This window comes from Ruditapes philippinarum, unplaced genomic scaffold, assembly GCF_026571515.1.
Source record: "Ruditapes philippinarum isolate M1 unplaced genomic scaffold, ASM2657151v2 ctg4160_1_1_1_1, whole genome shotgun sequence".
NCBI classification, from domain to species: Eukaryota; Metazoa; Mollusca; class Bivalvia; order Venerida; family Veneridae; genus Ruditapes; species Ruditapes philippinarum.
Genome location: NW_026858849.1, coordinates 60,332 through 84,056, shown reverse-complemented (window position 1 = coordinate 84,056; position 23,725 = coordinate 60,332). Strand labels below are relative to the sequence as shown.

At 30.4% G+C, this 23,725-nt stretch overlaps 2 protein-coding genes across 2 annotated transcripts in view; one reads left to right on the top strand and one right to left on the bottom strand.

Annotated features, from left to right (window-relative positions):
* Positions 1-5,400, top strand: part of LOC132754483 (neurogenic locus notch homolog protein 2-like) — a 51,414-nt gene extending 46,014 nt beyond the window's left edge. The window contains exons 27-34 of the mRNA XM_060745120.1: positions 108-166; positions 878-988; positions 1,399-1,496; positions 2,417-2,488; positions 3,048-3,138; positions 3,654-3,754; positions 4,622-4,690; positions 5,157-5,400. Of these exons, the coding sequence (XP_060601103.1) occupies positions 108-166; positions 878-988; positions 1,399-1,496; positions 2,417-2,488; positions 3,048-3,138; positions 3,654-3,754; positions 4,622-4,690; positions 5,157-5,306 (751 nt within the window). The 3' untranslated portion in view covers positions 5,307-5,400. The remainder of the gene's footprint in view (positions 1-107; positions 167-877; positions 989-1,398; positions 1,497-2,416; positions 2,489-3,047; positions 3,139-3,653; positions 3,755-4,621; positions 4,691-5,156) is intronic.
* Positions 5,401-8,708: 3,308 nt separating this feature from the next.
* The window catches only part of LOC132754484 (uncharacterized), a 41,499-nt gene continuing 26,482 nt past the window's right edge, over positions 8,709-23,725 (bottom strand). Inside the window, exons 37-52 of the mRNA XM_060745121.1 lie at positions 23,534-23,650; positions 22,315-22,352; positions 21,769-21,866; positions 21,211-21,369; positions 20,921-20,961; positions 20,536-20,561; positions 19,558-19,682; positions 18,890-19,042; positions 17,594-17,652; positions 16,714-16,839; positions 15,826-15,923; positions 15,154-15,225; positions 14,431-14,521; positions 10,367-10,467; positions 9,890-9,958; positions 8,709-9,577 (exon numbers count right to left, since the gene is read on the bottom strand). Coding sequence (XP_060601104.1) covers positions 9,425-9,577; positions 9,890-9,958; positions 10,367-10,467; positions 14,431-14,521; positions 15,154-15,225; positions 15,826-15,923; positions 16,714-16,839; positions 17,594-17,652; positions 18,890-19,042; positions 19,558-19,682; positions 20,536-20,561; positions 20,921-20,961; positions 21,211-21,369; positions 21,769-21,866; positions 22,315-22,352; positions 23,534-23,650 — 1,526 coding nt within the window. The 3' untranslated portion in view covers positions 8,709-9,424. The remainder of the gene's footprint in view (positions 9,578-9,889; positions 9,959-10,366; positions 10,468-14,430; positions 14,522-15,153; positions 15,226-15,825; positions 15,924-16,713; positions 16,840-17,593; positions 17,653-18,889; positions 19,043-19,557; positions 19,683-20,535; positions 20,562-20,920; positions 20,962-21,210; positions 21,370-21,768; positions 21,867-22,314; positions 22,353-23,533; positions 23,651-23,725) is intronic.

Sequence of the window (23,725 nt, the reverse complement as noted above, 5' to 3'; positions counted from 1 at the left end):
CATGTAATTTTGGCGATGATTTCAAAGGATTAAATGGTCTTTTATTTTTTGATAATCATTTCATCATTGCCAATTTATTTTACCTAATATTGCCGTACTATTTTCAGTCCATTAGAATACCAGCAACTATGTTACACAGTTCTAGTGTATGCTAATGACAAACAAGGTAAATATTTATTTGATCTACTAGTATACTTTTTATTTATTTTATATGTTTGATGCTTCAGTGGTGTTAATTGGGTCATTAGAAAATATATTTAATTTTAGAGCAGCTTCTTTGCATTTTATATATATATAATGGCACTTTATGGACGACTTACTGTTTTACTGCTTTTTATGTATCATTTATTCTGCTCACTCGTAAACAGTATTTCGTCGTCAGTATTGATATAATTGTTAAATAGACATTATGCTGATTATTCCATTGTCAAGTTCGGCAGAACTAGCTACATTTAAAACAAAAGACTGTTATAGTGGGGATGGCCAATAATTGATAAAGAATTATGAGGATAAAAATATATTAGCTTCCCAAAATATAAATTTGCTGCCCCACTCTTATTATGAACGTAACCGATTAATTACGAAAGATGTTTATAATAATTCGCGTTGTTTACGTACGTTATATCCTATTTATTTGTAACAAAACACTCACCATGTACTTATGGATGCGCAACATGTCACTAATGCCATTGTGTTTTTTTTAGCTAAAATATATATTCATCGATATTTGATAATCCACGGTATGTGTAAAAACACATAAATTGTTTTATTAAAACATAAATTCCCAAGTGTTGAAATCCCCGAGTCGTATTACTGCCGTTATACCATTATACCATTACATTATTCATATGTTTTCATTGTGTTCTTGTTAACACAGATCCCTGTTCAAGCTCCCCATGTCTGAACAATGGGCATTGTTTCCGCACAGATCAAGATAACTATAAGTGCGTTTGTCAAGACAATTATGTGGGTGATAATTGTCAAACAGGTAAAGGAGCTTCTGTATCCTAAAGGTTTTAAATAAATCCGAGCGATATAGATTTATAATACAAAATAAGAAATGTATTTTAATTGAGTTGACATGATTTGTATACTTTCTGTATGACAAAGCGTGTATTTATTTTTCAACCCGATCTCCTTTGAAGGTATACAAGTACCTTGTTTACATGGTTTTGAAGCAAAATTGTCTACATTTATCCATTCATTTTTTATGATCTATTTCAAAAACTCATTATTAGTCACTTGACGATAATTACAATTGTTAGAGTTTTTATTTTTTATTCATAAATGATAAAATTATTGTTCGTTGCATATATCCCATATTTACTGACATCCATTACATTAATTTTATTCATATTCTTATATACTAAGTCTTTTGTTGATGTTTTATCTTTTTAGACAAAGTGAAAAATAGCACAGATATTACATGTTTTTCGTGTAAGGACCTCGTTGACCCATCATTCTGCGACTCTATTGAACGCTGTCACAGCAACCAGGTATTATTTTCGATTTTATATGACTTCGTAAAAACCCGCCACTCATTATAAAGCAAAAGATATAAACGTCGTAGAAAATGATGAGCTCAGAAAGCCGATGTATCAATAAATTGATAATAGATACAAAATCACATTTTTTCTTTTGATTTTTACAAGATGTTGTAATATATACATAATTACTTAACATTGTAGCATAACACAAAATAAATCTATTATATGTAAATTGTACGAGAGATTTTCGAAAAGATATGCAAATACACGATTGTATCGCTTTTCACTTAAAGTCGCTACTGAAATCATAAAATAAGTGATAAAACTTTCATTGAATTTGTGAAAAATAACCCATTGCACCAAGATAAAAAAAATTTGTAAACATGTATTGAATAAAGCAAGAAAGGACTTGAAACGAGGATGAAATCAATTCGTAAAATATATTTGTATCGTTAAGCTCGTTTATCACCATGCGAGGCCTCAACAGGCAAATAAAACGCTTATGATAACATGAAATCTGCCCTCCGGCGAACGACAACAAAACAGAGAATTACGATAAGCTTTGAGCTAACAGTTCAATCCACTTTATCCCGATTTTGTATAAATTTTGTGTTTGTGTAACGTGATAAAAATAAAAATGTTTAAACCAAGAACAAAACAAAGTAGAAATCTCAAAATTGTTATTTAAGTTTATTTTAGTTATACAAGATTAACTGTCCGACGACTAGGATAGGTATCGAGCATAACTGAAACATGAAACACGGCTGCATTCAATTTTAAAAGCATGTAGTGATCTTAGCTATAATGGCCAAATTAATAAAGAGGAGAATCCGCGTTTGCATAAAACACATTTCGTATTCAAATATGCTTACTAGTATATGCATGAAACACTAAATTTAACTATTGAAATAGCATCTAATAAATTGCAGGTATGTTTTGTCGAGAGCAATACCTTGGATAATAATAAAATACACTACACGTCTGGATGCAAAGATAAACAGGTATGAAAGTGCTTTGTTAGTGTTTCTCTGTTTATTGTGTGAAATTGATATATTGAATAAATTGAACAAAACGATCAACTGTACATAGGTGTGGTCTTAATATTAACTCTTAATGTAATCAAACACGAGCTTATGTTCGTCTAAAGTCAATTAAGTTATTATATACTAAAATAAATTAATTTTATAAAAGTACAGAATATAAGTGAAATAATATTAAACTATAATGGTATCATTAATTAGGTTATTTACATATGAACAGAAAGGAACAGACATTTTATTTTAGATTTGCCATGCAATAAAAAGTCATGCTTTACATAACTCGTGATTGAATTGTTTGAACACAACACTTTTCAACTTAAACAACGTTTGTGATAATTTAAAACTATTTAAGTTAAATGTGATGAAGCATGTACGGTATACATGGTAAAATGTTTTAATTATTTGTTATTGTTATTTATTTTGTTTGTTGTATGAAAATCATGCAGTATGTATTTTTTTCTACAGGATTGACCGGCGTCTTAGACATGTAATGCCTCAATACATTATTTCATTGTTTTAGATATGTAATCAACAATCGACCAATGGAACAACTAGCTGTCTTCAGTGCTGCCAGAGCAGTTTTTGTAACTCACAAGGATGTGGTGCTGCAGGTAAATATATTTCGGATGAAAATACTTATTGAACAGAAACGCAAGTGTTTGCTCCGACAAGTATGTTATATTTCTCTAACAGTAATTATTTGTAGTTTAACTGGACTTTGATATGTTATATGCGAATGATACAATCAGAAGGAATTGAATGTCGCTTGTAGCGCAAAGAATCGGTGTAGGTAACAAGATAAAATATTCTTATTGTTGTTTATAGTTTAACGTCTGTTGCATGTTTTTAATATTTTTAACAATTTCCTCTCCTTTTATATCGGCTTAAAGGCCAATTATGCCCCCAAAGGAAAAATGATGAATATTGTGAGCTTAAAGATAAACTTTATTTTGATAATGATATCAACAATAATTGAACAAATGTTTTTGATTTGGTAACATTTTCGTTGACTAAAAACTATACTTTCATTGTTACAACTAGTGCGGTAATTTGAAATTCAAAAATAAAATTGAAGAAAAACACAAGATAGTTTATATATTTATGTAGTTTATATATTTATGTAAAGCGTTGCCGCCTCGTCAGTCTCGGGGCCCACTATGTCTGGACTGCGCTCGAGTAAGAGATCCGGCTGATTGTGATCAAATAGCATTTTGTCATTCTGACCAGGTAATGTGTACTTTTTAATCATTAAAGGCCCATTATGCCTCAGAAATGCTTTTATTTTCATTACTCAAAAGTTTTTTGTTTTGGTGTACTTTTATAGTATCCAAAAGGTTTCTCATTGGCCAATTATCTGAACCATCTTTTTTCATGTGTTGCTTATAGTAATAAATTTAGTGAAATAGTATTTTGTGTGGAAGTCAAAATACTTACATTGTTTACATTTTGTTACCTTTACTACAATTTATTTCACATTTATCGCTTATTTTTTCAGGTAACAAGCATCTAGCATTATCTTAAACCATTTTTCAACATAATAAAATTCATATTTGCCCTTTCTAAAGAATTCAAATGAAATGTGTCTAAGGCATAATGTACATTATGCCCATTCAAGGGTATAAAGGGACTGAATATGTGAAAGTCGAAATAAGTTTACATTTTGTCCATATTTCTTTCAAACTTTGTTTCGCAGCTTACTGGGTCAAAGAAATTTTCTGATAATGTCCATCGGAATTCATCTGTAACTTCCATTTTATAAAAGAATGGGGCAGTCTTTTAATATTTTAGTCAGATCATATTCTATCCTAAAACATTTCCAATACCAAATTGTGGCCAGTCAGCATTAAGAAAGTCAATCTTTATAAGTTGTGGTTGTGGTAAATTTTATTTAGATTGACGATGAAACAGTTTCAAACATTTAACAATCTATAATCTATTCCTAAAACAATATCCTTAATAAAACATAAATAAGTTTGAATTATGTGTTCAAAAAATATTATATCATGTGTTGTTTTCTTTTGATTCATTAATTATAAAAAATTTTTTTTACCATGTTTGATTTAAGACATGATAGTTCTTTTCTTTCTTTTATAGCTATGCAGCATTGAAAAATTAGAATGGGGCGATACCTTCTTGTACCACCTCGGATGTGCAAGTACGACTGTAAGTATATTGCCGGTAACAACTTTAAACAGATAACATAACTATGCCCTTTATTTGTTCTACAAGAAGTGTAACAATACGAATAATGTCTTTAAACCATTCTTCATGGGTACGCCATTGAAGTACATCATTATTATATGTTATATAAGCATATATATATTGAAAATTTATAAGTCTATGAACTAATCTAAACTAGTCATTAGACTGAAGTTAACATAATTATGTAAAATAGTAATTGAGTAAATATCAGAGCAATGTGATTTCAGTAAAAACTACAGTGTCCGGTCATCGCGACACACACATAACTGCGTTATTTCGACTTTTCACCATCGTATTTGTATTTCCCTTGTTGTGTCGTAGTCCTAACGGGACATTAAAAACAGAACATTCATTAAAACATATTTGAAAATACATTTACAATAAAATTAACATTGTTAACAATTTTATTTTTCGCTCTGTTTTACAGCATTGTTCCCTTGAATCTAATAGAAGGGCATCTGATGTACAGTTTGAGACGAGGTCTATACCTGTATGCCGCAGCTGCTGTCATGATGACTTTTGCAACCGGAATTGTACGACAAAACAAACAGACCCTCAGCAAATATTTGTTGGATAAAAAGAAAATATACATAATAAACTCTGACATGTTACCTATATAGTACAATGTCTCGCCATACTTATTTAACCAGAAAATATCCATCTGCAAAGTATATTTGAGTTTGTTTTTATTTCTCTCAAGTTCTTTGAAACACCAAAACAAAAAAAATTGCCGTACGTGAACTGCTATTTAATATAACAAAAGCAAGACTACGAAATGTTGAATATTTTGCAGCATGGTTACAAAGATATTTTTCTTTCTCTTACCATTGGTACAAGTTAAGATATGCAAGCGAGAGGCCCAGTAAGTTGTTTTATGTTATAAACAAGATATAATTTGTTATGTCTTTTATGAAAAAAACGTTTAAGCGTTTTGAATTAATAAAAACTTTGTTTAATAAGAATACGTTATGTGTTCTAGTGTACGTATTAATTGAATTGTGAAATATTTATGTAAAAAAGCGTCTAATTTTCGGCTAAATCTATTAAAATAAGTATCGGCATTTTGGTCTTGCTCTTGATAAATAATCTGTTCTTGCGAAAGTGAAGGCAACTAGTACTGGTAAACTGCCTGACAGCCTGCCCAGGAAAGATGCGGTGGCTCAAATGTACTCTTGATAACTTAGTATCGCTTACTGTCGTTATCTGGAGTAAAAACTACAAAACCACCACCACCAAAAATTACCCAATCTGCAGAAAAATTCACAGGGACCAGGTTATTCTATGTAACTGAAGCCTTGGTTCAAACAAAGAGGATAATTTCGTGTATCTAATTGACAACTAGCTTCATGGATAGAAAATAATAATTGGCCAAAAGTAAATATTCCCAATAGAAGCCTCGATTAATGGATGTTGACTTGACATGTTCAAATTTGTGAAATTACATTTGACTCTGGGTACTGATAATCTTCCATATATTGTGAAAGCCTAGCTATCAGAAAATTGGTAACATGTCATATGTATTAAAATTCAAGAGGTATAGTTAAAACGAATAAGCTTTGTATAGATAAAATAGTTGGAACTTCGTTGTAAATCCATACCAGCAGCTTATCTTTCTATCTAATATAAGCCTCAATTCATAGATAGTGGGGGTAGTTGCTGGACTACAGGAAATTATCGGGTTGCAGCTTGACATCTATTTTTGTTAATTATTTCATAAAATTTATAAAGCTGACAGTCAGATTTCTTAAACATATTTACTATTTTGTTGTGACTTTTGTTAATTTAATGGTGATTTCGTAGTATTAATTAAGGCTGATTGTTTATGATATATGATAATGTCGAAAAAGTCCCGTTATTTCAAACAGTGGTTCATTTCTGTGCTTTCCCACTTGGCACAATAACAAAAAGTAATTAATGGGAATTGTTAATAAACGAATGATATTATTATTTGAAAAATTAAAATGAATGATATTATTATTTGAAAAATTAAAATGAATACATTAAATACAACCATTTCAAGCTTAAATGTGCATATTTGATTAAAATATTTATTAAGCTGCCTCTATACTAAAATGAATGTTACCTGTTCAGCATTTTGTAAATCTGACATTTTATCAAAACAACCACTGTCCAAGTAGGGTCAAAGTTTTATACGAATGAAAGTTATGCTTTCCAGTTTATCAAATAAATAGGCATTAACCCAAGCGACTCGTTCCAACGTTGGACGATTAATCATGTTTCCCGGAGGATAATGTTTATGTGCATTTGTTATACATCCACCGTGGAGAAGTATAAACCAAATGAAATTAACGGTTATGCATCAGTTCCTATAGTAAGTGACTCTATGGTTTTTTTCATTGTTAAGTTAAGTGGAATGGAAAATATATTTCAAAAGATTGATTGTTTTAATGATTATTGACCAACAGTTGATATTGGAAAATGCTTAGGATAAAATTTAAAAAATAATGCATTAAATTTAAGTGTCCCGCTCTTATATAAAATAAAAGCTTGATCCATTGTGGCTAACAGAAGCAACTATAGTTATGTTTGTTCGCAAACTCAATTTCAGTAATTTTGCTTACGAGAAACCATGAAAAGTTCAACATCTCTAACGTTCTCCAGAATAGGTGTAGTTGAAGGTGTAGGTGCACCATTATGTTCTGTCATCATAAAAATTAAGATAAATGTATAACTTTTCTTCTAAAGACGTATAAAAATTCAATAATGCCGAAATTTGATTCATGGCATCAAATTTGGGGGTTTTGTGGGTTTTTTAGTACATTTTAAGCTAAATTCAATCCCTTGATGATCATTTAATATCAAGAGAATAATGTTTTATTTCTGCATGTCGGTTTTACCAAAAGCGATGATTTATCCAAGAATCAAATCCGTAAATCAATTACCAGAATTCTTTTTTTGCGAAATTAAACAGTGATCAAATTCAACAAAAATGTTAAAATTTGCGGGTGTTAACGATAATGACATCATTTCTTTTATCAATATCTCGAATCTCGAAAAGATCGACCTAACAAAACTCCTGAAAAAACATTTAATTTCATGATCATTAATATACCTTTATTTCACAATACAAATGAAGTTGATTCTCCATTTTGTACAGCTTACTATCATTTTTTGTTTTGTTTTGAAAAAACATATATTTACACAGGTTTGTGATAGATTTTATCGAGTAAATTCAGAAATTGTCAACTCAGTCCTATTCAAAACGTTGATCGGTTACCAAAAGGAAATAAACTTGTATTCTTATGATTTACCAATTTTATGAATTTGTCTTATGTTTCTTCAGATTTAATAATATTAAAAAGTCTTTGGAGCGGTATGACCATTAATGTGTCATTGTGTAGTTTAAGCAACTATTAATTTCCTTTTGTGAAAACAGATTTAAAATTGGTTATTGTTTAATTTTAATAAAACGTTGCATTAGCATGCAAATGCAAAAAAAGTTCACGAAGAGTGCAATTCATTTACTGGAAGTTGTTAAGAGCGTAATGTGAAGAGGACACACGTTTATTCTTATAAATATGGTTCAATAAATTATTTCAGAATAAAAAGTAAAGTTTTTGTATTAATGAGATATTACTCAAATTAATAAGGACTTGGCACTGATAAACGAGGTGTATAAGCTGCAAAATATATTTACACCAAATACATGTAAATACCGTAAATTAAGCAATTTGAAATATTGAATTATTATAGCAAATAAAACCACATAATAAATTCTAGTCATTAACTGGTTAACAAATATCAACTATAACAAGCTAGCCGGTAAGCTTGCATGTTAGTACGTCGACACACTTTGTCGAACTAGAGCATGTGTCTGTCAGCCATTCACTATTAGTGTTTTAGAACATATAGTTTGAAGAGTTTTTTTGTTGTTGGTTTCTGGGGTTTTGTTGCTTTTTACAGAGTATTTATAAAAATGGGTATCATGAAAATATCTCTTTCAAAAACCTATAGCAGTAACCTTTTATTTTATTTGACACTAATATAATAATATAAAGGAATACATAAGATTTTAATACAAATTCAATTATCACTCATCGACATTTTGTTCCATGTATCATAAGATCCATTTGATAGTTCCTTTTGTCTAACTCTAAGTCCTTTTTTAAAGTGTAAATTTATTAAACTTACGCCAACTGAGGAATTTATTAAACATACGCCAACTGGTGAACTTTCTTATTCTTTCAATTCTAACATTATGAAGATTAAATCAAATGATCGAACTATAAAAGAAATAATATCTTCATGTTTTGACAAACTAGATTGCAAACATCATACTATCAAAATAAGCAAATTACAAATATCTTATAAATAGAATAAAGACATAATGTTAGAGGCTCGAATTGTTTGAGTCTATTCATGCATGGCAGTAGGTGTGAGCTATTACCCACGCCCCCTAGCACCAGATTAAACAGCAATTTTCAAATGGTAGAATTTTGAATTAAAACTTAATCTGCATATATCTTCAAACGGGCTTGATTATGGAACACTTAATGTAATATACATATTATTTGTGAACCCTGGTATAACATTTTTGTACCTTAAACGAGAAAACAAAGTTTATATTGTATAACTTTAAAACAAATACTGTTTTATTGTCTGATTATGAGTTTTAAGTATTTTACAATATTTGTATCATATGGTTACAAATAAATAGACTATGACAGCCGGTGTCTATCCAACGATTATTCCTTGGTTGTCCGGAAGATGATTTGAGCAGTTTCGGTTGCAAAAGTCGCCGTCGCAACAAGCATGACATACTGCTGCAGATCTTGTCTCTATTGATCGTATATCAACAGCTCTTCTGCTTATTTCAAACGAACATTGCTGTAATCAAAGAAAACTGAAACTTTTAAAAGATATATATTTGCATATTTCTTATCTGAAACGGTCATTGTGTTTTATTACCGAGCAAGATGTTTATGATTTATTTATTTATTTATTGTATATTTTTCTTAATGGACCTACATGATAAGTTGCAATATGGCATATTGTTAATCCTTCTTGACTCTTGTTTCATAACTGACTTAAACAAAACTATATAATGCCCAATAATATGTAACACATAAAAAACATTAATAACATAATTTCGTAGATGTAAAGAAGATGTTAAGTAATATTGTTTGTTAAAATACTTACAAGTGTACTTTCACATCCTAAATGATACAGATATGCATCGCCCCATTTTACTTTTTCCACCCTACACGACTACAAATGAAAAAGTATCATTTTAATTTGTCAGTATTCTTTAAAACACATAAAAATACTGGATTCATCACCAGGAATTTTCAGAAGTCACGTAACTCTTTTAACAAAGCTCTATAAATTACATGACGGGATATTGTAGATGTTACAACGTACAGGCATAAACTATAACAAATGTTATTGAATTTTGAAATTATAAACGGAAATGAAACTGTCAAAGTGTGATCCTGACATAGGCAAATTTATAACTTCAGACCAAAATGAATAAAGTGCCAGACATTGAGGACATTGATGATAGCCATTATTGATTTAAGTAAGTACTTGCTAGCCTGTTTGAAATGCACGAGAAAATGTAGGTTTACAGTTTAAAATATTTTTAAAATGGTAGATTCGTTAATCTAAGTTGATTACCTCGTCCGAAGAACAAAATGCCACTTGGTCACAATCTATCGGATCGCTTACATGGGCACAATCCAGACACAATGGACCACGCGATTGTCGGGGTGGAAAAGCTTTTTTTAATAGAAAATATTCGTTAGATATACTGTCATTTAATGGTATAGATTTTTAAAAAGTCAAACAGACAAACTAGATACTTTTTGTCTGACTAGTCATTACAGAACCGTTTCTTCTGTTTTCATTACGTGCTCACCTGTGTGTCTTATGAACAAAAAGGAGAAGAAGAAGAAGGTTTATTCTTTCACTAAGATTACAATACACAATTGACAAAGCCATTATGGTGGCGTCCATTCTTGGTTTTAAGTAAGATATTATGTATTTTTAATATATAATTAACATTATGAATAAAAAATTGACCTGAAAGAATTATATATAATTTCAAAAATATTAAAAAAATTGTACTTTTAAATACAATTTATTTAATAGAGTCGCTTCACTTATTTTCAATTTTAATGCATTTGATCGGCGTGTTATGTACTTGAATAGTTATGTTTTTGCCATTATTTTCCTTGACCCTAAGGTATTACAAAAGTACACAAGAAAAGCATTGATGCAAAGCATCAAAGGGCGACGCCAAAAGAATTTGATCCAGGTTTGCACCTAAATACTTAACAAAAGATGTGTACTTTATAGCAGTACCATCTTCCATGTGACCTGGAGACTTGGCCCAGTTTATGTTGAAACTTAAACCAAAAAGAATAGACTCTGTCTTGCCAAGATGCAAAGACAATTTATAGTAAATAAACCAATCTTATGATTTACTTTACCAGATACAAGGATACCTGAGTCATCATCATATAATGACAGGCACAAGTATCACACCTGGGAAGAAAAAATATGACCAGATTAAAAAAAATCTGTGTTCATCTTAAAAGTGTCAAAAACCAAAAAAGAAAATGTAAATAATGACCCCCTTTAAAAATATACTATTAACTTTAAGTATATTTTTAAAGGGGGTCATCATTTACATTTTTTTTTTTGGTTTATGACACTTTTAAGATAAACACAGGTTTTTTTATCAATCTGGTAATATTTTTTCTTCCCAGGTCTGATACTTGTGCCTGTGCATATAATAAAAGCTTATTGCTAAGGGTTGCAGACATGTCATTGACATATATGAGACATAAAAGAGGACCTAAAATGAACATCAGGGGGACACCATAGGTATTCAGAGAGAAGGAGTACCAGCCACATTCACCAATTGCTATCAGAGATAAGACTTGAACCATGCAAGAATGTCATTACATATGGCAGATGCTTGAAGTTCCATGAAGAAGAAGAAAAAAGAACTTCTTCATGTGCAGTATAGTGTGATCAACTGTACCAAATGCTTCTTGTAGATTTAAAAGTATCACGCAATACTGCCTTTGTCCATTTCAAATTAAATGCAATCTATTAAATGAATCAAACATGTGTCAGTTGAAAAACCACTTCTAAACCCTGACTGAAACTGCCTGACCATGACTCGAACCCATGACTTTCAGAAGACCAACTGAGCTATCCGGCCGGCTACACATTTTCTCTTTAATAATGAAACAGTTCTAAATCTAAACCTTTTTCCCCACTATATTGATTCATGTACTTGAATTTCTGATGTTTACAGAGCATAGTTAATTAAACTAATGGTTATTTGCAGTAACAGGATGAGAAAAACTTTCAGCTTGACCAGAACTCAAACCTGTGACCCACAGAATAATGTACTGCGGCTGTAGCGATTGAGCTATCTGGCCGCTTACACATTTTCTCACCTAAATAGTGAACAGTTCTAAACCGTGACAGATATTTAGATTTTTAAATTAACAGATAATTAATTCTTAATTAATAAATAAGAAAAACAAACCTTACATACTCATAGTCTTAATTAAAATAACAATTTATATAATTATTATTGTATAATTATTTTTACTAAAAAGGGCTAAGACAGTTATTGGTTGTGCCATTATTTATAACAGGTCAATTTGAAAGTAAATATATAACTGTGCTATTTATACATGTACAATATCTATGATAAGAAATTTTATGAAGGCTGATTTGTATTTTACATCAAGGGCACCGGGCGAAAACATGAAAATGCAACAAACGAACCACTTTCTGGTAGATTGTATTTTCATGTTTTCATCTGGCGCCCGGTTACTTTTTGTACTTTGTTGGTTTTCATGTGGCACAAATCACCCACTATAAAATTTAGTGTACAAATTTATTCAAGGACAAGTATCAATCTACTCTATGAAAAGTCTGTTGTTGGGTTGACTCAGGAGACCTGGAGATTGAGACCGGTGTCCCTCCATTAAAAATAGATAAGGCAGAAGCTGTCCTTTTCAAACTATGCACATGTTAGAAAAAAATTAGAATAACAATCCAGAACATGATTTTTTGAGGCTTTATCAATTATATTGATTGATCCAAGTTTCTGGACATTTTCAATCAATACATGTATTATCATTTATAACTTTAAATGAAAGTCTCATCCCTTTAATAATAATGACATAACTGCAACTCTTTAAATTCAGAAATATTATAAGTCTCATCATACCAATATACTAAGATATAAATGTATGCACATAACATTAATAATTCCAAGTTTCTATTAAATAAATATGAAATATTGGGTATATAAAGCCAGTAAAAGTATATATATATATCAATATTCACTCATCAGGGCCTCTATGCTTTTGATGACCTTACAACTGGTAAATTTTATAAAAACAAAAATTGTAAGTAATACCTAAGATAGACAGAAAAGAACAAATAATTTAGTAAACATGAGTTACTTCCCCTTGAAATAAAGAAAACATGAAACCCAAAAGAACACCCTAAACATCAAAATTAAGAAATGTTGCAGGCTCATTTTAATTATGCCATGCAAATTAATGGTAAAGTATTCATAAAAAAGTAGATGGCCATGTGACAGCAGTAATTGCAGAAAATCGGATAGCTGTCAACATCCGGATACTGGTACACTTTGTAAAAACAACCATTCTGTTCAACAGATAAACGTAATATGGATAAAATCAATAGGATAATCGTTTACAACAGTCCATTACATATCCTAATACTCATTTGCAGGTGAACTTTCTTCTTGTAGGAAAGTTTTGAAAATATATAAATGAATGAGCATCAATGTAGACCACAACGGTATTCGAAATCCGGGTTTTAGTATTGTCAATAAAACAAAGGGACAAGCTGTTAATCAGAGCCTGCAATTTCGTGAAAATAATATCACAATGCACATGCTTTTTATATAAAGTTATTAAATACAAATATAACAACATATTTGTTTACTTGATTTTTACGAATCAAAATAAATATAATTAACACAACATGAAATTAACTGCTAATAATAACAGCTCCTTCCATAGGCCAAAATAAAAAGCATTCCATAAAGGACGACGCCGCTCACCGGCGTCGCCAATAAATTAAAAGGATTAAATAAGTAAATAGTTGAAACAATTAACAATGAAAACAATAGGTACATATTTACAGTTACTGTGACAAAAGGGCTTAGATGTTACCATAGGTGTAAAATCAACTTTTGCTTCCCTTAAAAGTACATGATTACTTCCCTTATTATCCAACTACATGAAGAACACTGAACCAGTTTGTCTATTCAAAAATAGTCCACCGCATAAAAAGTAAGTTCTTTGAATTTTTTTATTAATTCTATTTATTTCTTTACCCTTCTGCTCCTTATGTTGTTCTTTGTGGTTTTGCAATAAAACAAATTTTGTGGTTTTACAATAAAACAAATTTTGTGGTTTTACAATAACTTAAATTTTAGATCGCTTTAACGATCATGTTTTTTTCATATCATATGGTTTCTGAGAATACAACTTGATGTGTATATATAATATCACATATTTCATCACACATGGGTTTACTTTGTTCTATTTCCGGTACAAACATGTATAGAAGAACCATAATGTTCGAAGATCAATTAAAAATGAAACTTTATGTAGCATTTCAAGAACATTAATACATTAATGATTCGAATATACTTTTATCATCAAAAATATTACCTGTTCCACCACATCCTTCTGAATTACAAAAACTGTTCTCACAGCACTGAAGACAGCTTGATGTTCCATTAATCGATTGATTGTAACATGTCTAAATGTTGAGCAAATAGATGTGCTTTATTACTAGTAGAGAGGTTGTTAGTATGCAGACCTGGGATAATCGTGCATCGCAATCATCGAATTTCAAATCAATTGCATGATTACACTGTACGGATCATGTAATTGATTACCTTGCTCAAATCTGATTACAGGAATTGTAATTTATCAATTTCAGTTTAAACTCAGTCAGTAATTATTATTAAAATTTCATTAACATTGATTGCTATCAGATTTAACAATTCAAAGTCTTTATGTCACAGAATACTTTTTAACTTTTATGTTACAGTTATACATTATCAATCAATTACTGTCTTAAAGTAATTGTATTTTTATTGATTACACAGGCAAGTCTGAGTAATAAATCATAATCACGATAAAATTTTAAAATAATTGTAATTGAATCAGTTTCTGATCAATATAATCATCCCAAGTTATGTGAGTATGTCTATCTTCTGTCGTGTGTGTAATTGTAAAGAAGAGTAACGACGTTTTTTATAAACGACTTCACATAAACAAGCTACATAGTTTACTGACACAAATATGAAATTAAAACAATTACATACGTACAGATTTCACTATTATATCATTAAATCCGATTAAGGAGATAATATTACATGTTTATACCTGTCTATCTTTACACCCAGATTTGTAATGTTTATGACCATTAGCTAAGGTATACTTTTCAACAAAACATATCTGAAGAAAATAAACAAAACTACTTATTTCATAAATAGGAACAAAAATAAAACAGAAAATCGCACGGAAATTTTCGTGCGTTTAGGTCGCACATCAATAAATGCTGAAAACCAATTTCCAGTGCCCATTTGAACTTGGAAACTAAAATTAGTGATGGGATGAAAGTCCTTGCAATCGTGACGGTACTCTTAATGATATGCCATACTACTTTGAATAGAGACAGACATAGACTGTTTAATTGTTCGAACGTTGTATTTTACGGTTCATGAGCCCTTCATATCAACTAAAGAGATAGAAAATAGATGAATGTTTGCTCCCAACTGAAAAAGGGCACCGCAGTATTTGTTTTTCAACACCAAGCGTTTATACTATATTCAATTAGAATCAATAGACATTCTCAATATTAAAAATAATTTCACAACTTACCAACATGTCAGTGCATATTCAATATGGTTTTTCATTGACTTTGTTAGATCGTGTTAAATTAAACCAGAAATTTAGGTACAGCTTCACTTGTTAAATATTTTTGTTTTAATCAAGTATGCGACTTTTAAACCTGTATGTCAGTTTTAAAAATGAGTTTCATATGAAATGGCTTACTTCGTTACTCTGACAGTGCTCTACAGCGTCACAGAATGATAGATCTACAAGGTCTGTGCAGGAAAAACACATTTTATCTGTGCTACTTGCAACTTCAGCTACAATATTATCATGAAGTAATTCTTGAAATATGCATTACCTATTGTATAAAATAATAGAAAATCTAAATCACAAATTTTGGCACAGTTTTAACACAAGAAGAATGTAGAAATGTGTTGGGATGGCGCCATACAGAAGATGTTATTTATATAGTTTACTTCATTTAAAGAATGCACAATAACATGTTGATTTAAATTTGTTGTAAAAGAAAAGTACCAACAGTTACTGTTTTTTACCTATTGTAATGTATTTAACGTCACGGCATTTGGATATTTTACCCTTGCCATTCTCGTTGTTTAATAAATCATATTTATAAATCTTCATGACACGTATGTTTACTAAACACTTGCGTAATAATTATCATTTTATTACTTTAATATACAGTATACTGAGACTTTTTTCTTTCACCACCATTTTCATTAGTTACATTCAAAACTTTATATTTAAAAATCTAACAATCTTAACGTTTCATGGAAAAAGGAGGGGCGTTAGGTTTTCTCACAAATTTCAAACATTGCTTTTATAGGTATTACCTTTCATATCAATATGATTAACAAGACACAAAAAAACCTAAGTACATGGATAATGGGAAATAATATTCATTACAAGGCATTAACATCTTATATACCAAATAAAAGTATTATATTTGTTCTATTTTAGAACAACATGCCAAGAAATAAAGAGAAACACGAAACTCTTTAAATAATAATAAATATATAACAGTTTTTTTATATGTGTGAAGCAAAGACATTAAAGAAAAAATAACTAATTATTTCTATCAATCTATACCTGTACGACACTCGGGCCCTGAGAAACCTACAGCGCAATAACAAAACGTTTTAGGAGGAGTTGATCTGAAATCAGCTATGCACGTCCCATCGTTGGCACATGATTGTCCAAGACAAGGTGATAATACTGCGTGAAATGAATATATATAATTATCAAGCACTCTTAATGATAATCATTACAAGAATGAAAACATTATCAAATAGATGATATGCAGTTCTCGTTTCATTGCATTAGTCTATGAAGCCCCGTAGCACCAACATATGTGAGCACTATGAAAAGAAAAACAATAAAAAATATTGGATAAAAATATCCCCAAGGATTTTAATAACTTCAGAACTGAGAATGAGGTATCATTATCCAGCTGTTATACAATACTATTTCTGCTACGAATAAATGTATATCCAAATTTAAAAATAAGCTGTCCAAGGAGATGGCTGTGCAGTTATTTTTTTCTCAACACCGGTTAATAAGCATAGACTTTTTACCGTTTGAGCTACAATGTTATGGCAAGTATTGTATGGTACAATCAAGGGCATATATAAGTCTGAAGTTTTAAAGTTCAAAGTCAAATTCATAAGTTTTGCTTTTAGTGACATTGACCTTAATGTTTAACCCGAAAATATGTGTAACAAGTTGCACTTATCATAGTCAAAACACATCTTAGAGTCAAAGTTAAAAGATTTTTATTTAAGGTAATTTCCATCAACCAAAAGTTAACCAAGTTTGCTAATGAGGCCATGTTGGTCATGACAATAGGCTCTCTGAAAAGTAGAGCTTAAAATTGATAAAACGTTTGAAGATGATTTAAAGTTTAAAGTATTATGTGTTAAGTTAAGTAATATCAAAGAGGAAAATATAGTAAACAAAATGACATGTTTACCTTCTTTCCTTACGTCGGATAAAACTTTAATGTTGTAGCATATTTCTTCACCCTTCTTCCTGATAATGTGAATACATAAGAATATTGCTTTTGAGTAAACAAACTTTGGTAAAAAAACACTTAAATGTAGCTTTACAATAAAAAATCGCAAAGATATTTATTTTTATTATTGATAAGCATGTAGCTAAATCTAATATTAAAATTTTTAACTTCTTCAGACAAAGAATTATAGGTGTAAGATAAAGTATAAATACGCGTGTGTTAATATAAACTATTTTTATTTCATGCTTTCCAAGTTTTATTGTAATATGTCAGATGTTTATATAGGGGATATTTGTTTAGTTCAGTGTAAGATCGGAATATATTTCACCGAGGGAGCTCCAAAAGTTATAGTTCACGAGTGGCACAGCCACGAGTGTAATATGAACTTTTGGGTGTTCACAAGGTGAAATATATTTCGATCTTTCACTAAACTAAACAAATTTTCTTTTTATTTTATGCAAAAAAAAACGTTTTGAAAAGACATTAAACCTAATACTGAAAGAAAAGCGCGCCAAATAATAATAAAACGTGACGTCATTTACGACGTCACGTCATTAAGTTGGTACCCAGTACTGTGCACGCTGGTATTTCACTGAAAGAACGTAAGGGGCTTAAATTCAAAATAGTGAAATTATCAAAGTGGTAATTTCACTGTTTCAAACAGTGCAATTTCCAGTTTTATATCACTGATATATTTCTATAAACCATTGAAAAGCATGTAATAAATTCTGATAAACCACTAATGAAATTAAGAAAATATAATTTTCACTTTAGACGGACTATATCTGAATGCGGATAAAAAGAGCATCATAACTAAATGTAAAAACAGGCAAAAATAAATGCTATCATACGTAAATTTTGGTTTTTCAGGAAAAGAATGCCGATGCTATCATACATCATTTTAAAAATGTAACAAAATTAGAGAAATTTAACAAAACCATATTTCAAATTTGATGATGTGACGTCATGATGTTATGACATCATAAAAGAGAATGTGTGACGTTACCCGGCAAAATCAGAAAAAAATGCTTAAAATCACTTAAATATCATGAAATAAAAAGAAAATTTATTTGTTTTACATATAAGATTGAAATAAATTTCATTCGTGAACACCAGCTATTCTAATTTCACTCGAGGCTACGCCACTACTGCCATCAAATATTGCATCTGGTTTTCACTCAGTGAAATATAACTCAATCTTACATGCAAAACAAACAAATATCCTCTATGTCATAATTGCTAATATATTGTTACCCTGGTAAAGATACTTGGAGACACAACATATGTTCGCCGGCTTTTGACGGTGTCAAATAAGACACATCAGCATTACACTCTGAGCTTATCCTTTTAGTATCAAAGATATGTACAATGTTGGCTAGATTGCGGCTTGTTACCGTCAAAATAGGACTGAAATATGATATAAAGTACAAAAAGTTTTATTAAAAAAGTCCCCATTTTTTATTCTACTATTTATTCAAAAGCATTATTTTGAATTATTAATTACCATAATCAAAATACAGCGTTTATAAAATTCTTTGGAATCTGATTCATTATTTGTTATTCGGCTGTGGTCAATATCTAATTGTAAAAGGTCTCCAAAGTCAATGCAGTTAAATTGCTGTACTCTCCTATTTAACAAAAACAAGCAGTTAGTTTAAAATGAATAATACATATTCATGATCAAGCCAGAGTTTTCACAAAATAATTACAAGTGTTGAATCATCTTTAAAAGCAAAAACCTTCGTTTAAGTATTTTGAGGAAAATGAAATTAAAGTAAACTTTATAAAGTCATAGTTTCTTTCTATGTTGTTTTGTTATGGTTCTTATATTACTTTTTCAACACTTTTGTGATTGTAATTTTTTATTACAAAAAGAAGGTTATATGTTATAAACATTTATAAAGAGAGTATTTAAAGTTAACCATCTTCCGGCATATCCGAACTGATCTCCAGAAGTAAAATACGTATCAAAATGACAAGGTTTCCCTGTCGAACACACAACCATTGCATCAGACGACAATGTTGGTGGAAGAAAGTAAGGAAAGTACTGCCATAAAAATAATTGCATGTGTTATTATATTGTCTCAAAAGCACACGATCAAAGTATGTATCTTAGTTAAATACGCAATTCTGCAGAGCAGGTTGACTGGTAGTTTGGGATATGATTTTATTGGAGAAAAAAACAGCATATTTTATTAGTATATAAGCACTAAGTAAGTTTTATGAAGAATTGGGAAAGTCTTATACTTTTTCAAATTGTATATAAACGGTGCAAGAGATCTAGCAGGAAAACTAACTTGCTTTGTTAAATTGCATGATGCAAACAAAAGACAATTTCGTTGCAATGAATTTACTATCCATAGACAATCAGTTAAGTTTGAACTGGTTTCTAGAAAAACATTTTCGATGGACCTTCTGTATTATTTCGATTTCTATCTGGAGAAAATATTGTAAAACGTAGTTCGATTTCTCAATTATGTTTTAAATTTCGAAAAAACAAATAAACAAATTATCAAAAGATACGAATTTAAGCTACTTTCATAGCGATTCTGCAATTATGGGCACCATCAAAAAATATGACCGCATCATTTCTTCAACCGGGCATGTTTGAACGCCTTTAACTTTTTTAAGATTTATTTTATAGATATATGGTTTGTGTGGCAGTAAGTGATGGATGATTATAATTATTATACGCAATATTTTGAGAAAGCCAAAAATAATGTCTGGCACTTTTACAAGGATGTCAATCTGAATCATCCACTCAAATTTTTTTTGACAGTAGGTCTTTTGTCGTCCTTTCAGCAATCTGTCATCACTAGAAATACGATGTGTTAATATCCTTAGTTACAAGGTAGGTATAATAGATTTTCAACTGAAATTTAAATGATTTTTATAGATACCTGGTTCCTTGTGTCGTCGACTTCACCTGAAAATTAATTAATTAGATACATATGCTCAGCTATGTTTTCATCTTATATTGCTGATAAACATAATAATAGTCTTGTTTAAGTTCATGTTTAGTCAAGCTTTAAAATATTTTGGTCTTCTATCTTAACACCTTGATAGAACTGTTTTATTGAATGGTTCTTATTTGAATTAAAAATCAGTGATAGCTTATCTGGTAAGTAGGTTTCTTAATTTCTATGAAAAAAGCTTTTAAGAGACATAGTTCTAATTAGGAATTTAATGTATAATATAAATTCTTGATAATATTGACCATTATCGTTTGATAGTAATTTATATCGTACATGTTTAACAGTCTATAAATACTAAAGTAATACATACTCGAAACTTCAACATTGACACACATTTCATCATCTGTTTTGCTGAGGAAAAAAACTCAAATATTTGTTAAGAATGTTGTATGATATTCTAGTACTACACAAATATATTCAAGCAAAAATGGAGTATTTCATTGTTTACTTTTTTACTTTTAGTGGATAATGGATAGCTTACATATTTTTTATGTTTTGCAAAAATAAAATACAATAACCGTTTATATGATTTATGTAGAAATAAATGGAATATATTGGCATTTTCGTAATTATCTTATCCATTTTTAAATAACTCTGTACCTGTTTAAAATTACTTGAAAACAAAATTTGAAGTTTCCGGCGGTGTCTGGTGTAGTGACAGCTTGTCCATGGAAAACAGTCGTAGAATTTCCAAGGGCTTTGACCAATGGAGATCCCACTTTCAAATGTGGATCGTGATAACCAAGGGACACTTTTGGGCTAAACATCAAACATCAAAACAAATATGTTGAAATATATACTTTATTTTGAATTCTGTATGTAATTAACGACTTATAACGCATCTGTGAGTAATTTCACCACTGCCAATTCTATGTGATGGGGTGTGGACGGCAGTGTGCATTGACTATCTATAACCAGGCTTGATCAAACCTAGCCTCCATGGCAGAAAATGAGGCAATGTAAATTTGATATAATAATTAAAATAGTTGAAAGACAAAGTACGAGTCCTAAGTTGACAGTTAAAAAGTCATTTTAATGAAACAGTCCCAAACAAGGAAAGAAAATTCTGTGCGATCAAGTAATTTTTCTGAAACAAAGAGGTAAAACAAGGTTTTAAGTTTATCAGACTTTCCGAGATAAATTCTAAGAACCACTTACAAAGATCCTGTTTTTGAAACAATTTGGAACGATATGCCGCAAGTCTTCATTACCATACATTTTATATTAGTTGGAACCGCTATGTCACCAATTAAAGTCTGAAATTACTAAACTATCTCATTCAGTGATGGAACAATTAAAATAGAGCACAAAACAACATGTTAACACGCCAAAATATGAATAACTAGTTCACATTTCATTTCAAAGAAAACATATTAAATTTAACAATAAGTTAAAAGTATACTGAGGAGATAAAAATATTATCTTATGTTATTATTAATATTATTATTAATGTAACTGTTTTCCGTTTCATTTTTTTTTCCTTTTAATTTTTATCCAGATAAAATATCTTAATCCACATTGAAAAAGTTTCACGTTGTTTTTTGTTTTGTTTTGTTTTTGTTTTTTGTTTGTTTTTTTTTGTTTTTTTTTTTCATCATAAAAAAGAGTATATAATCAAAACTAACTAAAGTAGATATATTACTCGGTATTTTCACGAAAGTAAACAGACAATTTTAAAACAAATACTGGAGCATCTTTACTTACCTGGGTCTGATTACCTGTCATAGGACTGTCGACCTTTGCTATAAATGAAATAGAATTTACATAAATAGGTGATCTCCATTCCGTTGTAAAGCCAAAGAATCAATACATTTGTAAATGAATTAATATTCGACGAATGTATTTAAACAAAAACCTAATTACAAAATTGATGTGACACAGAAAGGGCAAAAAACGACTAAAATAACCCATATAATATAGGGTTGACGCACGTTTTTTCGTGTTATAACGTCTGCAGAGTCCCGAGGAACGGTTGGTGCCCGAGCCCGGTAGGGCGAGGGCTCCAACAGTTCCGAGGGACTCTGCAGACTTTATAACACGAAATAAACGTGCGTTGACGCTATTATAGCATAAAATTTTAAAACAGATTCATGATGAATATTATATATAAAAAACAAACATTAAATATTTGTGCTTGAACGGTATTTATCCAACTCTACATGTTTTACGTATGCGTTTTATTTTTTCCGGGGCCAACAACTTGAGAACCGAGCGAAATTTCAAATTTTAATTGATTTAACAAAGTATAACTTTGGAGATATAATAACTTAAGAAAAAAATAACATTACTCTACCCAAGACAAAACAGGTGCCTCAGAAATTCCTAGAATGATTACAGAATTGCGGTAGGAAAAAAATCAGTGACATCAGATTCAATTTCAGAATCGGTTTTTTTAAGCACACAAGTTAAAAAAAAAATCAGGCATAAAACATTATTCTCTCAAAGAAACATACAAGACATTTATCAATATAAATGTCAATAAAACAACGTTTTCTTATATTCATTTTGTGCTTTCCATTTTTGTAAGTTAATCGGGGGATTTTTAACTGAATGACAGATTCTATTTGTTTACACTGACAACTGTCCGTTTCTAAGAAAGGGCGACAACCAAGATAAGCGGTGATGTCTATACGCCGTATTGCCGGCATTATTACTTGAATGCTGCTGGCCGTTATGGGACTGAGGCCCTCGAATTAATAATTCCAATATAACAAGAGCGCATGACTCTGGCAAACAGGCCAAATCGTCATTTTTTGTTTGTTTACTGGGCCCTCTATGTATTGCGCATAGGTAAAACCGGGCTATAACAAGAGCGCGTGACTATGTTAACGCATGGTTTGGCCCCGTTATAACATGGGCAAAAAAGGGAAAAATAGCCGATTTTATGCTATAATATCAAGAAGAAAATATATTATTTCTTTACCTGACTCACAGGTTGGACCTGAAAATCCCTCGACACAAAAGCAAACCGGATTAGCTGGATCATGACCATCACAAAATCCACCATTTTTGCATTCGTGTGCTTGACAACCTTTCTTTACTGTAAGTGTTTAAAGGTTAATTGAGCCGCGTCATGACAAAACCAACATAGTGCGTTTGCGACCAGCATGGATCC